A 16,935-nucleotide genomic window follows, 5' to 3' on the forward strand; every position below is an offset into this window, starting at 1 on the left:
AACAGAATTGTAAATATAGTCTATTTTTAACGAAAGTCTGTTGAATAACAGAAAAATAACGATTTTTTTGAATTCATAAATGTTTCAATGAAAGTGATCGATCGTCGTGAAATGTTATTGATTGGAATGTATAATTAATGAAGCCAATTTCCAATCTTTAACTTTTATTGTTGTATTATGCCCTGATTTTTATTTCAGGATCGTGGGCAAGAAATCGTCGGGATTGTCTATTAAAAAAGGAAAAGGTAAGAGAATAAATTAGAGAAAGATTTATTCGCTAGCAATTGATGTATGCCCGTTGGGGCCATTTAATAAACTTTTGTTTTTGGTGAATAAAACAGCTGTATCAATAAATCTAAGCAATAAACTAAAACTTTCATTTTCTCGCTACCACTTCGTAGCAATATCACTCTTTTTTATTCCGAAAAAACGCTCAAAAATTACTAAGAAATATTATGTAAAAGAGGCAGAATTCAATGTACTGCGGTTGCAGATAAATTTATCCATTTAAAACCCGTTTGAAGGGAAATGTTTGTGGAATAAATAGCTACAAGACCGCACAACACAACATTATATCGTTGGGTCTCTTTTAAAAGGTATTACTTATATGTTTGTCTGAATATGTGTTCTCTCCAAACACACACACACACACACGCGCCAAACCCACGAAATAAATACTATGATCCAACCCAACGCAAACAATTATTATTACCAGAGGAAAACTGATATCGTTATTCAGTCAGAACCGTATCTGCTCCCTTTGCTGTCTGGTTTCCCCCAAGACGATTTACACGTACGCACACAACCGTCGTCGACCGGAACTGGATGGAAACAAGAATCGTTCGAGGTCTAACCACACACACTCATCCGCTGCATGTTGCCACTGTTGAATTAAACATCATTCAGGGCGTTGCGTAGTACGAGAATATACAGCGAAAGCGAAACCGACTGTCAATAACGTGTGTCTTTACATTTACACTAAAAACTGTACAATGTTTTTTTAAATTTATGTCTTTTTTAGTGTTTAAATTACAAAATCTCATCTCATCTCAAATACAAATGGCGCCAAGGCGGCATTTAGCCATACGGTTGCTATTTATCCTCGAAGAAACGCATACGATATGATCATCTCCTTATAAGGAAGCTCATTTCAACCACTCTCGCACACATGCACTTATATAGAAAAGGGGGCCACCAGCGATCACCAATGCCAAACCGACACATACCAGAGGGATAAAGTTTTGGACCTTATCTTAGGCTCCACACACACGTAAATTGCGGTTAATGTAGTGTGTGGTGTAATACATGATTGGCATGATGATGACGGTCCCTTATACTCTCCTCTGTAGGTGTTTCATATTTCACACAGAAGCCCTTGGAATACAGCCCTATTAGAGTGGGTGTGGAGAAAGTTGCCGAGTGACGATCTTCATAGCGGATTTCAAAGATCGTGTCTCCAATTAAAAACGAACCACAGCTCGCATTGAAAAAATGATCTACGACGGGGTGGGTGACTCAATCCAACCGAAATAAATTTAGTGTGCCGTGTGCGATTTCTTCCCTTTTTTCGTTTGTTTTGTACTTTTAACATCTCACAGGGATCTATTTTAGGGGTATAGAAACATCGCGCTCGACACCAGAGTGCTTTTGCAATCAATTCATCGAACTCTACCCTCAAACCGATGCAGATAACAAACACACACCCTGCATCCTAGGGAATGATTACAGTAGGCCGGTATCTATTGCACACGCAACGCTTCTGCTTCTCACGCACACATGTACAGTGGGTGATGTGATGTATTCATAGCACGATACTGCTGAAAAAGCACCACCTGCAGATTATCCTCCATACCATTTCAAACGATTCAGGTCCCATCGTATCGCACCCAATCACGTATAGGGGTTGAATCAGCACTTTTCGACACACCTATTGGGTAACGTATCACTTGCAGTAATTATTCTATTCCTGCTAGCCTCCCAGCCCATTCAATGCAATGACGAATCGACCGTTTGATTCCTGTTCTTTGTGAGTCATCCAGGGGGAGGGTGGTGCAGGGTATTAAAGCTCATGATTGCTCATCCGTAGCGAGCGTACGCAGACAGGTTGTGAAGATCATTACTCATCTCGGAAGCCTATTTCCACCATGTTCTCGTTTGGGGTAAGGGTGTCGTATTGTTGGCAAGTTAGATTAGGCAGGCAACCACAGATGAAAAAAAAGCCGTAACCGGCCGTCAAAACAAAAAACCCTTGCCAAGGGGCAATGGCCTGTAGCTACACACCCTCGCCGAATGTTTGCGCATTCGTACTTGCTATGCGGAAGGCACATCCGTAGACTTTTCCGTGACCCGTAAACAGAGCTAGATACTAATGCTTACCACAAATGCAGGAGCAAATTAAACTAGGAATCGTTTAATTTACTTGTTAACTGTTTGCACTGAACACTTCTGCTTGTATTCTTTCCTTCGGTTCGAAACTCCAGCGACTCTCTTTTGTGTAAAATGTACAGAGAGAAGGTTGGCTCACAGTCAGCATTCTTGACAATCGCTGACACGTTGCACTGACATCCATCGAATTGGAAAAGTTTTTGGAAAGTGTTATTAAATAACGATCAGCAATTAGGATACACAAAGATAAAACATATTTAACGATTTTTGAATTTTTACCTTAAATCACTTAATATGGAGTGAATCTGTTTAGGGAAAATTGAACTGCTTTCGTTTTCTTGATTGTTATATATGAGCTAACCTGAATTAAGATACACATTAGCTCTGTGTAGTCCGTGCTTGTAACGCTAGAGCACGGATAATCGAAATGTTGCCAAGCAGCGTTACTTTTTATTTTAGTTTGTGCATTAAAATTAAATTAACACTTCATATATGCCAAGGGAATACTTTTCTGTAAATGCATATTTATTGGTTTCCTTTAAAAAAATATAATCTCAACTTAAATTCATCATTCAAAAGACTGGAATCATTCAACAATTAAAACTAAATCGTTTTTATTTTGTCAAAGTATAGAAAAAAAAGTTAATTATCTAGACATTCCAGTGCAAATACTTATTACTTGTTATTTAATTGTAGAACGGATTGTATGTGACCCAGTGAGCACGCTTTTGGTCTTTTTCACTTTCGTGAGATGTAAATAATGATTTATACACAGCAGAGGCTTTTGGATCCTTCGCGACACTGTAGTCGTCTTTGGATTTCTTAAATACCGGATCCTCTCCGATCTTGTCACTTATTAGAGCACGCTTGTTCAGAACGATCGGCTTTGCTTTGCTGCTGCCTTCTCCATTCGCCCTTGCCATTGATGGCAGAGCTTTCTTATCTACCGTGCTCGATCCTTTACCATCAGCTGAGTCCGAAACAGAACTAGTACTGGCTGATGCTGTTGCGGCTGCAGCGAATGATTGTTCTGGCGGTGTAGCAACTGACTCGGCTGCTTCCCCAGAAGTAATGGTCGCCGAAGCTGCTTTTGTCTTGGATTTTTTATCCAACTTTGCCTTCTTTTCTGCCTTTGCACGAGCATTCCGGGCTTCCATTTTAACTCGCATCTGCTCAATTTCATCCTCCGTTCCATTGAGAATTACAATATCGTCATCGGTGTACGGTGTTTGGCACTGTAATGTAGCAAAAATGTTCTTAGTGTTAGCGAATCGTTCGGAGGAACGATCTTTAGCGTGGATACTTACGACCGAGCATACCCTGTCCTTGACTTCCTTGAGTGCTCTTTCTGAAAAAACGCACCCACAGGTCCATAGCGCAACGAAACGAAACTGTCCACTCATTTCCAGCCCAATCAGTGCGCAGATGTATGGGGAGCTTTTGTCGTCCTTCGTTTCATCATAGGCTGGGTTGGATGTTAAATTCAGGTTCTTGATATCCTTCATCGATTTAATGTGAGCACAGGCATCGGTCATTTTCTCCTTGTCCAGCAATGCTTCAATAACATTTTGCTTGGCATAGAGTCTACCCAGCCCACACATAACGATCGGTTGCTGGAGCCGTTGTTGAGTCAATGCACAGTGCTTCCATCGGAATTGCCTTTCTGCGTCTTTATCTTTCTGCAAAACCAAAACACCATGGCCACTGATTAGATGATTTCAAGATCGATGGTGCACATCTCGCGGGAAGTGAGTGCCCCAACCACTAACCTGTTCTGGCTTTTTCTTTAGTCGCACCAACTCGTCACGGCGAGGAATAGTTCCACCATCGCATCCCATGTTGGAAAACTAAGCTTGTTTTGTATAAAGTTAAAAAATGAATCGATTATACGCTGGACACGGGAGAGCGTTTTGTTTACTTATGTTTTGTTTTCACCTAAAACGTCAAACTGTTCTTCTTTTCCCAGGTAGATTTTTTGTACCTATCGAAGATCCAGTACCTAATATAGAAATTAAACAACTAACCATAAAGCAATATAAATAAAGAATTTGAAAAATGTATTACTGAACCACACAAATAATTTAACATTCCAACATTTTACCTTATTCAGTTTTTAGTTCTGGCGGCGCTATAGGCAGAGTGACCAGAAATACCGATTTATCTGTATTCCTACCGATTTTTGATATGCCTACCGATTCACAGATGAGCCCCCTAAAACTACCGATTTTTCATTTATCCTACCGAAAATCACAGATATTTGATTTTTCAGTCGTTTAAGCTTAATCTGTGGCGCTTGGGATGCTATTTTAAGGATTGTTAACCACATTTGTTACTTTACGCGCTGATGCACGTCTGTTTGCCTGGCACTTTTTATCCGTTAAAATTTAATGTTCATAATAAGTAGAAAATGTCAGTTGTGTGGATTCCGAAAATTTCTCGTCAAAGAAAGTCATTTAAATTTGAATTTGAATCTCGCTGTCGGCGGTTAAAGCATACCAGACAGACAAAGAGAATGAAATTTTCAGGCGAGGGGAAGGTACCCAAGTGCCACAAATCCACTAAACGACCACTAAACGGCTTCTAAACGACTCAAGTTATCTACCTAAATGGAATATAGAAAGACTTCGTTTAGCAGACGGCAAACGACTCATGCATTCTAAAAATAGCAAAAAAGCTGGTGGCGCTATCTGTTGGTGGGATACCCCAACCAGTTGAGCTTCATCGCTTGGAGGAGAGCTTTCGCATTTCCTCTGTACTGTTGTATGGTTTCGCATTGAAGTTATGCATCGCTAGAACTAGAACGGCGATACAATTGCTTAAATACTAAACTCCAATGGAAACCACCAGCATTGAAACAAGTGAGATTTGAGTAATGGTCGTTGATGTTGATACCCACATATCTGACCACACGACCATTCATATAGATTTTTGCTCGGAAAGTTAGAAGGCTATATAGGTCATGATAAGATGAAACTTGCCGAAACACATTGCAAGAAAAGGATAGCAATATAATAATCAGTTTTAATACGCCATCTATTGATCAAACCAATGAAGCTGTGGAGCTTTCATTTTTTTCTATGGATATTCAATTTTCCAGTCGTTTAAGCTTAATCTGTGGCGCTTGGGTACCCAAATAGCCAGCTCGTACTTTATAGCTGATTTAGGGCTGTTTAACGAAAAATCGTTCCATTGTCGTACTTTGTGGCTGATTAAGAGATAGACGGCACTTTGCGGAACTATGGAGCTTTTAAACAGGCACATGGTACTCTTTGGAACTTTGCGGCTGATTAGCACTATGTGTAGGGTTCATGACGGAACTTTAAGGCTTGTTAAGAACGTGTACCGAACTTGGTGGAACTTCATAGCTTTTTAATGCATGACATCGGTACAAGGTGGGTCTTGTCAAAGTGTCAAAGACAGACGCCGCCAATCATCTCATTGCTGCTGTACAAGTTAGATTAGTTCTTTGAAGAAGGGATTTTGAAGGAATTGATTGTGATTGTACAGTAAATTGTGATACGTTTCGTGTAATTTATGAATATTAAGGGTTTAAAAATATACACAAGTACACAAACAAAACAAATCCTGTTGTTTATTTCATCGATGACGCTTGCTTGAAAATAAAACACAAAGAAAAATAATCCCCAGCACCGTAGCTTAAGGAAGCTGCTTAGGCGCTATTTAGAAGGACCGCCTGGAACTTTGATGCTGTTTATCTACTGCAAAAGGCGAATTAGAGCAGCGATCTTTAGCGTGCCAAAATGAGCTGCTTAAGCAATTCTGGCTATTTGGGTAGAAACACACGGTGGGGGTCCGGCCCAAGATCGGATCCGAAGTCCGTTGTTTTGGGCTGATAATTAATGAATGGCGGATGGAGCGCTACCACAGGGAGAATGCACTCTCTTGCTCATTCTTCTTCTTCATTTGGCACAACAACCGCTGCCGGTCAAGGCCTGCCTGTACCCACTAGTGAAGTGGGCTTGGCTTTCAGTGACTTATTGGTAGTATCCCAAGTGCCACAAATCCACTAAATGACCACTAAACGGCTTCTAAACGACTCAAGTTCTCTACCTAAACGGAATATAGAAAGACTTCGTTTAGCAGGCGGCAAACGACTCATGCATTCTAAAAATAGCGAAAAAGCTGGTGGCACTCTCTGTTGGTGGGATCGCTTGGAGGTGAGCTTTCTCATTTCCTCTGTACTGTTGTATGGTTTCGCATTGAAGTTATGCATCGCTAGAACTAGAACGGCGATACGATTGTTTAAATACTAAACTCCAACGGAAACCACCAGCACTGAAGCAAGTGAGATTTGAGTAATGGTCGTTGGTGTTGATACCCACGTATCTGACCACACGACCATTTATATAGATTTTTGCTCGGAAAGTTAGAAGGCTATATAGGTTATGATAAGATGGAACTTGCCGAAACACATTGCAAGAAAAGGATAGCAATATAATAATCAGTTTTAATACGCCATCTATTGATCAAACCAATGAAGCTGTGGAGCTTTCATTTTTTTCTATGGATATCCAATTTTCCAGTCGTTTAAGCTTAATCTGTGGCGCTTGGGATAGCAGGATAGTCAGTCCTACCTATGGGGGGTCGGTCTATTCGGGGCTTGAACCCACGACGGGCATGTTATTAAGTCGTTCGAGTTGACGACTGTACCACCAGACCGACGCTCTCTTGCATGCCTTTAAAATACACGAGACGCTCTCACTGAAAAGAACGCTCGCTCGCGCTGTTTCATTGTATTTTCCGTATCTTTCCGAACAAGCTGCACTAGTGCGAGCGAGACACCGATACCACCATGCCGCTAGGAGAAAACCAAACTGAGCGCGCAGGCTGAAAGTGAACGCACACATTCACACATGTGTAATTGTGTGAGTGCAAAAACTGTGTGGAAACCAAAACACGCTCGCGGCTCTGCGTAATTCCGTGTATTTCCAACCGTCTCCCCCTGCTTCTACATGCCCCTCGTCTGAAAGTCGCACACTTTTTCATTCTCTTTGCTAGTAGGATAATCATTAAAATAATTGATTAAATTTAAATTGTTGCGTTCTGAACAGTGCTCCTGCCGAAATCTGCCAATATAATCTGGCCACACTGGTACGCAGGTCAGGCGAGCTTTTTGGCGGCCACCGCACTTGTTAGGGCTTGGTACTTGTTTCGACGCAGCGTATCGCAACGCATTGCGTGACGCACGCTGGTATCTGTTCGCTGCGTTCTGCATGGATATGTCAACACATTTTACAAAGAAAAACATCAACAAACAGCAATAATGCCTCTTATTTATAGGTTCTTATGTGATTATAATGTTAAATTATAACTGTAAAATCATTTCCAGTTCTGCTCAAAACAGTGCAAAGCATGTTTTCGCTGTTTTATTGCATATTGCGTACTGACACGCACACACCTGTTTTGCAGCAATTACGAAATTACTTTCTCTACAATTATTTTGTTTTGTTAATAAAATTATTTAGTAGTCCAATTACACGCAAAACTGCGCTCGAAACAATTTAACGTGAAAAAATATCGATTTTCACCCGATATGGTTAAACCATTTTGACAGACGCATCACGACGTGCGTCGAAATAGAAATTTTTCTACTTTGACGCTGCGTCGTGCGTCGTTAACGCATGCGTCTGTCAAATCCCATACATTTTGGCAAAATCGCAACGCATTGCGTCGGAACAAGTACCGCTCTCTTATTTTAAAGTGTACAGGCGGTCCCCGAGATACACGGTACCTCTTATACGCGGATTCGGAGATACGCGGTTTTCTAAATTTGACAATTCTTTGAGCAAATTGTACTGATTTGACACATCAATTGCAAATTGCCAAATAATTTCCGTTTTGATCGAATGTTAAAAACTATTTAAAAAGGTTTAAAACAGTTATATTCAGTCAGAATCATATCAAATAATTCATAAAGTGACTAAAACCACCCCCTGATTGCAAAGTTATGCGAAAGTTAGTGGTATTTTTGGTAGAAATGACGAGATTCGACTTACGCGGAAATTCGAGATACGCGGTATTTTGCGGCCGTTTTCGGTCCCCATTAACCGTGTATCTCGGGGACCGCCTGTATTGTGTATTGTGTATCTTATTTATTTTGTATGTTGTATGAGTGTAATAAAATATTTAAGTACAAAAGTTCTAAACATAAAACTATTGAAACGTTAGTCCAGAGCCGTTGGTCCAGAGCCGTTGATTCATCACCGGCTCTGGAGCCATTGATTCGCCGCCGGCTCCGGGCTGTTGGTACGGAGCCGTCTCCGGAGCTGTTGGTGCGGATCCGGCTCTGGAGCTGTTGGTATAGATCTGGCTCTGGAGCCGTGGGTGCCATTGGTGCACTCCAAAACACCCATTCCTATTCGGCAGTAACACTATGACAAAAGTATGAATGTGTGTGCCCAAGTGCCACAAATCCACTAAACGACCATTAAACGGCTTCTAAACGACTGAAGTTCTCTACCTAAACGGAATATAGAAAGACTTCGTTTAGCAGACGGCAAACGACTCATGCATTCTAAAAATAGCGAAAAAGCTGGTGGCGCTCTCTGTTGGTGGGATACCCCAACTAGTTGAGCTTCATCGCTTGGAGGAGAGCTTTCTCATTTCCTCTGTACTGTTGTATGGTTTCGCATTGAAGTTATGCATCGCTAGAACTAGAACGGCAACAATTGTTTAAATACTAAACTCCAATAGAAACCATCAGCACTGAAGCAAGTGAGATTTGAGTAATGGTCGTTGATGTTGATACCCACATATCTGACCACACGACCATTTATATAGATTTTTGCTCGGAAAGTTAGAAGGCTATATAGGTCATGATAAGATGAAACTTGCCGAAACACATTGCAAGAAAAGGATAGCAATATAATAATCAGTTTTAATACGCCATCTATTGATCAAACCAATGAAGCTGTGGAGCTTTCATTTTTTTTCTACGGATATTAAATTTTCCAGTCGTTTAAGCTTAATCTGTGGCGCTTGGGTGTTAACTTTCAGCCAATTCTGTTTCGTTTGCTTGTAGTGGTTGGTATCATTTTAAAAGAGATGATTTCAGTGTTAATTTCAAAATATTGTTACACATCATGCAATAAAATTTAACTGTACACAACTGTAATACAACATTTGAAAGAAAAGAAAAAGACATAAGCATCCACTTAAAACATCCATCAAGGCCGGTTGGGGTGTTGGAGTTACTGCACATTTTTGATTAAAAAAAATATTGATAGGATTTTTAAAATTCGAATTTTACAACGATATGTTATAAAACATTATTATGAACCTATAAGACAGTTTTCATTCAAATCTTACTACAAATTCAAAAGATATACTCTTTTAATCACAAAAAACATCATTCTTCGATACAAATTGTATGGCCTACCCGGGTAGGCGGTAGTACGATTACGTAAAGTTTTTTGGTCGTACACAAGACGGTTAAATGGTTGCGTTCTCAACAGTGCTCCTGCCGAAATCTGCCAATATAATCTGGCCACACTGGACCGCAGGGCAAAAGCTCACTCGAAAGGTCAATAACCGTCGCAAAACGTCAAAAACGACCGTCGCCAGCGCCTCGAAATCGTTGCGAGTTTCGCTCGCTGGCGACGTCGGTTTGCAGTACATGCGACGCCGGTTTTGACGTTTTGCGACGGTTTTGCGACGATGGCCGCCAAAAGCTCGCCTGCCCTGTGGGCAAAGTGACCAGGAATACCGATGTATATATATATTTGGGTTTGATGGAAAAAATCTCAATTTTATGTAATCATTGAACGATGAAACTCAGCCAAACAATCAAATCAATCTAAATAATCCAGCGAAAATCAAATTACAGCACGTACGATAAAATCGTATCCAATGGAGCACTGCAGTGGCCCTAAGCGGTCGCGTGGAGCCCCAAGAAAAAGAACTTGCCACCACTGAGCAAAAAGAATGAGCATCTTAGTTATTCTTTGGTTTAGAATTCCTAGTACCATTTTCAGATCAACACTTCAGAAAGACCTTCATTTGTGTAACCGCTGAACCAAATCTAATCCATATCCTAAGTAAAGGATGCATATTCTTTTGATATGGAACTTTAATTTTGCGCATTAGTACCCCCCCCCCCCCCCCCATCACGCTTAACACTTCTTTCGCTTTCACTTCCTTCAACTCGAGTTAAGTTTCGAGTTTTAACCTACCGAAAACTACCGATAAAATTTTGATGCGCCTACCGAAAACCGCCAAAATAATCTGGCCACACTGGTTGGGGAAGTTATGCTGCTGTCAAAATCGCGCGGGCTACACAACAAAAGCAGCGGCAACATCACCAAACGCAGGAAGATTCACGGCTTTGCTCTGCACGAATCGACAAAAGTGCGTCCAACAGTATTGTTTTAAGCAACATCAGCAAAATGCTACAATTCGAACGAAGAACGATCGTGAACGGAGCGCTGATGAAACGCCACGTTGGCCAACCGATCAGCATCCATTTAAAGGTGGAACGCGCCGACGATGGTTGCAAATCGTTCAGCGGCAAATCGACAGACGGAGTCAATGTCCAGGTGCAACTGTCGGATCCCTTGAATGGTGTTTGCTCAGGATGGGTCGAAGTGATAGGCATTGCGGCTCCCAATGATACGGTTCGCGGAAAGGAGGTGTGTAGCTGCTTTCCTTAGATTCCAGGTACAACTGTATGCTACGGAAGCTAATCTAATTGATTTCCTTTCATTCCATTCTAGATAATAACGTACTTCAACAGCGGGGAGAAAACGGAAAGTTTCGATGTGGATGGACACAACATGCTGTGCACATTGATGTCGGTTTGCAAGGAACCTTTCTACATGGGTCCACAAATGTAACTCTCTGGATAATATAAGATACTTTGAATTTATGAACACTTGTGGTTTTGTTCTCGGTATGTAGTTTTTGCTTCACGAAATACTTTTACGCTATTATTCATTGAGTTGTAGCGTGACCTCCACCAGGAGCCACAGCATGCGCCAACACTCGAGCAATACGCCGTAGCATATGGGAGTGCATTCAACGATGAATCCTACCATCGTATCACTATTGATCGTCCCTTTCGAAAGGTACAATAACAACGCTTCCGTTTCCTTCCATCCGTACCACGGGACCATGAGCGTGATCGTGGCGATAGTTTTCCAGATAAAAAACGTAACCTCTTTCACCAAATTGACCGGTTCGATGGACTGCCGAAATGTGTCCCAAATCGTTCGTATCGTAAGATTGCGCTTCTCGATCTCGCGTTCAATCAACCGTTGAAGATAATCTATTTTATCCAAAGGACTTCCTTTGATGGACCGAAAAGAGCACACAAAGTCACCGCAAACGTACACGATGGAAATGAACAGCGCAGACAGTAGTTGACCCATTCCTGTGTACTGCTTGCGGTCTATGTCCGGCGATTCGAGTGGATCGTGTTGGTAGACAAACTCGTTCCAGCGGTAATGTATGGTCGAGAAAATATAATTCCACAGGCGCGGAATGTAGTAAGGTTTCGCCAGTACATTGTCAACCATTGGTTGTTCGCCTCGTTCGAGGTATCCGTTAAAGGGGATGTAGCTTAGGTTGCGTTTCTCTGTCTCATTCAAAAGCTGTAGATCGATCGCATACAACAGATAGTGCGAGGTGACGCAACGGTCGTTGCAGTCCGGGGCCGATTCACCAATTACCGGAATGCAAACGATTTGCCAGTGAAGAGCAGCGGGTTTAGCATTTGTTATCAACGGATCTTTCAAGCTTGCGCTGCCGGCAGTTGTGGTAGCGATGTTTAACAAACACATCAGTTCTTTTATTGGACGTCCTCGCTGTATGGCTGGGGCCAATACTATGTGTTCGTCGGCACTGCTGGTTCTAGCGGTCGAGGAAGATAGGGAATAAGAAAAACATAGAAAAAACATTAGACAAGCGCAACGAAGCAAAGCAATGATTCACCATTACCCCTTCAGCCACGGATACTTGTTCCAGCAAGACATGAAGGGTAAAATAAATTGCGGCAGGCATAGCCGCATATGGCTGCTGCTGCAATCGCGAATGTGGTGCAAAAATTCATCCCGCAGCTGTACAACATCAATTTCACCTAGTGAATAGCACAAGAAGAAACAAAACACTCCGATTGGTTTATCGCATTTCGGTAATCGAAACTCGCGCATAACCACAAACTTACCTTCCATCTCCATTAGCACACACAGCACCTCAGGATTGCGGGTCCGATCGACGAAGCTTTTGATCCCATGTACATTGGTTCGCTTCAACCAAGGATAGCGCCAGCACAAGATAATCAGCCACAGCTGACGGGAGAGCGCAACCGCTGAAAGGAAAGACAAATACATATTTTTTTTAGTGCTTTCAAGAAGGCTTTATCGAACAAAAAAGCACGCATTACTTGCATAACTGGCGAAGAAAAATGGCAACAGGAAACAGACCAACACCACAAATCGGATCGTATTCAGCGTAATCCGGGCTGTCGTTGCATCTGTCCACATGGTGTAAATCGGTGGCTGAAGGTGTGTCCCTCGAACGATCAGCACACGAAGCAGATGTTTGCTACAATCTGGTTGCTCATCGTACGCCACAACGATCCGTACTAGCTGAACAATTTCAACGCAACGTAAACACGCGCTTATCAATGTTTTTGAAACGTTGTTTCTTTTTGTACAAATACATTTGCCTTTTTTGCCATTTGAGCAAACGCAAACAGTGACAGATTCTGTTGTGCTATAGGATTCCCAATATTACCATCCTTATGCCAGCAATTCAGCACGAAAAGAGTGCAAACCTTCAAGTGCAGCGTGTAACGGTAATTGTTAGACCGAAGTGCCCATATTACATGATGTAATTTAAAGTATAATAATCGTTAGCAAAACATTAAAAAAAAATGATTTGTCATCACTTAAAACAAGCCTTAGAGTGTCCGTTTTAGATTTGATATGAATTTTTTACTTCGTCATCGAAAATATTACGTATTTTTGTAGTATTCAAAATTTTACGTTCCGAAAAAGCTACAGCGTATCCCAGAAACGCTGCCTTATAATAACAATCATCTGAAGACAGTAGGTTTAGAGTGCAATGATCAAGTTCCGATACTATCGTCATTTTTTTGCACTTGCTGTTCTTGGTGTACACTATTTGATATTATCCGGATGGATTGGAAATGCCGATCGTTTCCTCGTTCAGCTCGTTCTCTCTTATACCATACATACCAGCCAGAAGCACCCCGTGCATAATCGCACTGGCCGGATTGACATCGGTCGGTGCCATTAATGGCCCACTATCACCTTCATACACGAACGGTAAGCGTAATATCCAGTAAGAGCTTTGCGTCAGCTTGATCGGTTCGGTCATGCCCGTCGTGAAGGTAATGCTGTTCTGCATGTTGTTCTGGAAAAGTTTCACCTTCGGATCAATGATAACATTCACCGGTGCCTTCGGTGTAATGATGTGCACTCGCATCAGCTGCGCCGTGTTGTTGATCGTATTTCGACAAGGGCAGGGGAAGTAGATCGGCATGTCGTTAAACACGACCTTACTACCGCTGTTTCGAACGATTTCGGATCCACAGCGAAGGATACTGTCGGGCGCATTCATAATGAACCGATGGCCGCGCAAACACTCGTACTCCACGCCGATGAATATTTTCAGCGTAAACGTTTTGTTGTGCTCGAAGCTTTTCGATGAATGTGGGTTTCCTTTTTTGCGGTTGCGAATTTTTTCGTACGATGCGGCCCAACACTGTGCATGCTCTAGGCGTACGCTTACGTCCCACGGCAGGAGGAAATTCGAACCGGAGAGGAACCCACTCTGCACGTGTTCCGGCAAACCGGTATTGTGCGTATAGATAGAGCTAGAACCTAAGCATACCAGTGACCATGAAGGGAAGCGTGGCAACAATCCAGCAGGGCTAGCGATGTGCAACATGCCGGGAAGATACTCAGTGGTAGATGGCAATCTGGCCGGTGCTGCCGGGTGTCCTATCTCTCCTGGTGATGCATCGCTTCCGTGTTTTAATGCGCCTAATTTTATCACTATTTCGTTCATTTCCTCGTTATTCGATGCAAGTTGATCGTCATCCTCATCATCATCATCATCATCATTGAGGCGAGCATCATCCATCTGGTCGCACTGGTCTGTATCATTTCTTTCCTCTGCGGGATCTTGCTCCCGCCGATTAGATCGACCTTCTCCTTTTTTGCCAATATTTCCTTCTTCTTCATCTTCTTCACCATCCGAAGCAATGTTAAAGCTTAAACTGGCTGAGCTATTTTGACTTCGCTGACTGCCAGATAGGAAAGGCGAATGGCCGGGTATGGCACGCACATTCGGTCCGAAATCGGATGCTGTACGGCCGGTACTATCGAACGACATCAGGTTGGAAAAGTTTTTGTTTATGAACTCCGCTGCGCGAAAGTCGCTACTCGAAGGCTCAAACACTGGAAATTGGACCCGTTCTAGACGATTGCAATTGCTGCAACTTTTTGCGATCATTTGATAAAATTCATAGTTTGCCTGCCGAATGGTGTACGGATCTTCGCGGTGGCCTTGCGTCCGGCCACAGTTGCACGAGGACACATAAATTACTCCACTCGAATGCTCCGCAAGGTCGATGGATTTGTGCTTGCCTAGCACACACGGATTACCACGCAAACTCGGATATTCGCACTGCTGTTTACCGCTCTGCCAAATCGCGTCGCAGTACTCCTTCAGCTTTTGGATGCTAGGTTTCAGCTCAGGTCCTCGTGCATACTCGAGCAACAGATTTAATGCTTCGTGGTACTTGGTTTCATGGAAGGACGCACTATAGTGCGGCGGTAACATGTCCTTGTACTTGAGTGTAGCCAAATCGAGACCCTGCTCACAAATTTCGCCGAAAAATCGCTCATCAATATCGACGATGTCATGGAAGTTTTGTAGGTAAGCTTTCTGAAAAATAACCGCAAGATATGCATATTTGTTCTCGGGCCTTTGGTTGTACCTTTACTTACATAATCTGAATCGTAGGCGTCGTAATACGGGTCATTTGGATTCTCGATGAACAGCTGGTGCATGTATTTAAACATCTCGTACCAAGCATGGGTGGATGGAAGCTATAAAAATGAAGCAAACTCGTTCATAAACAGATACAGCAAAACATGGGGTCCGTGTATATTTACCACAAAATGCGTCCGAATTCTTTGCCTGCCAGGATTTTCGCTCTCATCGAAACCGGTATCCAACGCGTCCTCCACATGATCCTGTACCAGGCTAAATATGCTTCGTTCGTCTTCTTCGATCGGGTCTTTGAGCTCGAACTTAAAATTGGATGGAAATCCAAAGCAGTCGTATGGTTTTGCTTGCTCCAAAATCTGTTGTTCCTCACTTTCGGGCAGCGTGCCTGCGCTGTTCTGCTGCTGCTTCGCAAGATACATTGAGAGCATATCGATCGAATCCATCAGAGGGTCTTGATTGCATGGTTTGGCTTCGTTGAAGAAAACAAATTGTTTCATTTTCGGCAGCGAAAACAGCGACATTGCACTGTTGTTTGTGATGATAAATTCATTACGAAGCGTTTTGTTGATGTAATCTTCTACCTTTGTTTCGAGCATATCAATTTCGTCCAGCGAATGAGGCTCTCCATTGTCCGGAAGGTTGAACATAAACAGTAGCCGTGGACTGCACAGCCGGCATTCTTTGCCCATGAAGGATCCCACGTTTGCGTTTTTCAGCATTTTGGGCAGAAATTTCAGCACATACTTTTCGCGGATGATTTTCAACGACTTGAATATCGACAGATAGGACATGTCGAATGATATCGATGGCTCTACCACTACCAGGATGTGGCATACTTGGAGCGCTAGCAACAGAACTCTCGCGAAACGGGTGCGAATGGCGCTGTTGAATTCGATGAAATGTAACGGCGATTCGTCAGTCTTTTCCAGCATCATCCGTTCGGCTAAGTGTAAGAGCACAAAGTTATCGAACGGTGCGTCGAAATGTAGAAACAAAGTTTGCCCTTCGGTACGAAAGTAAAACTTCACACGGCACTAAAAGGAGAAGCACGGTGTAGTGTGCATATAAAGAAAATGTTTTTGATCAGACAAAAAAAATCAACCTTACATCAATTCCTGCCTCGTCCGTTAACGATGGATGGGAGTGAAGCATATTGAACTCGAGTAATTTGTTGCAGTGCGCCTCGTTTGATTTGCCCAGCACTCCAACCACAACCATTGCGTTGTCCTTTTGGAACAGCTTTTCCCTTTGGCACAAAGAAAGCAAAGCACGGTATCGTTACATCATGATTTTGCTAGTCTTAAAAAGCACACAGCATTTACCTAATGTCCAAGGGTAGCTCGGGAAACACAAAACTCTCGTACGGTTTCATTTTTAGTTGCTTTCCGTTCTTCACTCGCAGCGGCTGCAAGAAGGGCCACGATTTTTGTGATACGATTGTAAACAAAACAACTGTCAACGAGCATCTCCGCTGACGTGACGCTATTTCCCAGATGGATGAACACAAATAGAGCGACCACGAGATGGTTGTCGTTTCGCGCCAATTTTGAA

General features: G+C 42.5%; 4 protein-coding genes across 4 annotated transcripts; 1 reads left to right on the forward strand and 3 right to left on the reverse strand.

Annotated features, from left to right (window-relative positions):
• Window positions 1–2,974: 2,974 nt before the first annotated feature.
• LOC120959360 (replication termination factor 2) lies at window positions 2,975–4,395 on the reverse strand. Its single transcript, XM_040382671.2, has 3 exons — window positions 4,155–4,395; window positions 3,693–4,064; window positions 2,975–3,620 (listed from the first exon to the last, which is right to left on the reverse strand). Exons 1-3 carry the CDS (start codon window positions 4,221–4,223, stop codon window positions 3,072–3,074), a joined length of 990 nt encoding a protein of 329 aa, XP_040238605.2. The 5' UTR covers window positions 4,224–4,395; the 3' UTR covers window positions 2,975–3,071.
• A 6,185-nt stretch (window positions 4,396–10,580) lies between these two features.
• LOC120959362 (uncharacterized) lies at window positions 10,581–11,273 on the forward strand. Its single transcript, XM_040382673.2, has 2 exons — window positions 10,581–11,033; window positions 11,118–11,273. Exons 1-2 carry the CDS (start codon window positions 10,791–10,793, stop codon window positions 11,235–11,237), a joined length of 363 nt encoding a protein of 120 aa, XP_040238607.1. The 5' UTR covers window positions 10,581–10,790; the 3' UTR covers window positions 11,238–11,273.
• A 9-nt stretch (window positions 11,274–11,282) lies between these two features.
• LOC120959359 (uncharacterized) lies at window positions 11,283–13,245 on the reverse strand. The gene is made up of 4 exons (XM_040382670.2): window positions 12,785–13,245; window positions 12,566–12,709; window positions 12,340–12,478; window positions 11,283–12,252 (listed from the first exon to the last, which is right to left on the reverse strand). Exons 1-4 carry the CDS (start codon window positions 12,882–12,884, stop codon window positions 11,331–11,333), a joined length of 1,305 nt encoding a protein of 434 aa, XP_040238604.2. The 5' UTR covers window positions 12,885–13,245; the 3' UTR covers window positions 11,283–11,330.
• A 70-nt stretch (window positions 13,246–13,315) lies between these two features.
• LOC120959356 (nonsense-mediated mRNA decay factor SMG8) lies at window positions 13,316–16,861 on the reverse strand. The gene is made up of 5 exons (XM_040382666.2): window positions 16,707–16,861; window positions 16,492–16,630; window positions 15,549–16,418; window positions 15,381–15,482; window positions 13,316–15,318 (listed from the first exon to the last, which is right to left on the reverse strand). The coding sequence occupies exons 1-5, from the start codon at window positions 16,754–16,756 to the stop codon at window positions 13,534–13,536; spliced, it is 2,946 nt and encodes a 981-aa protein (XP_040238600.2). The 5' UTR covers window positions 16,757–16,861; the 3' UTR covers window positions 13,316–13,533.
• Between the last annotated feature and the right edge of the window lie 74 nt (window positions 16,862–16,935).

Source organism: Anopheles coluzzii, chromosome 3 (genome assembly GCF_943734685.1).
Source record: "Anopheles coluzzii chromosome 3, AcolN3, whole genome shotgun sequence".
In the NCBI taxonomy this organism is placed as follows: Eukaryota; Metazoa; Arthropoda; class Insecta; order Diptera; family Culicidae; genus Anopheles; species Anopheles coluzzii.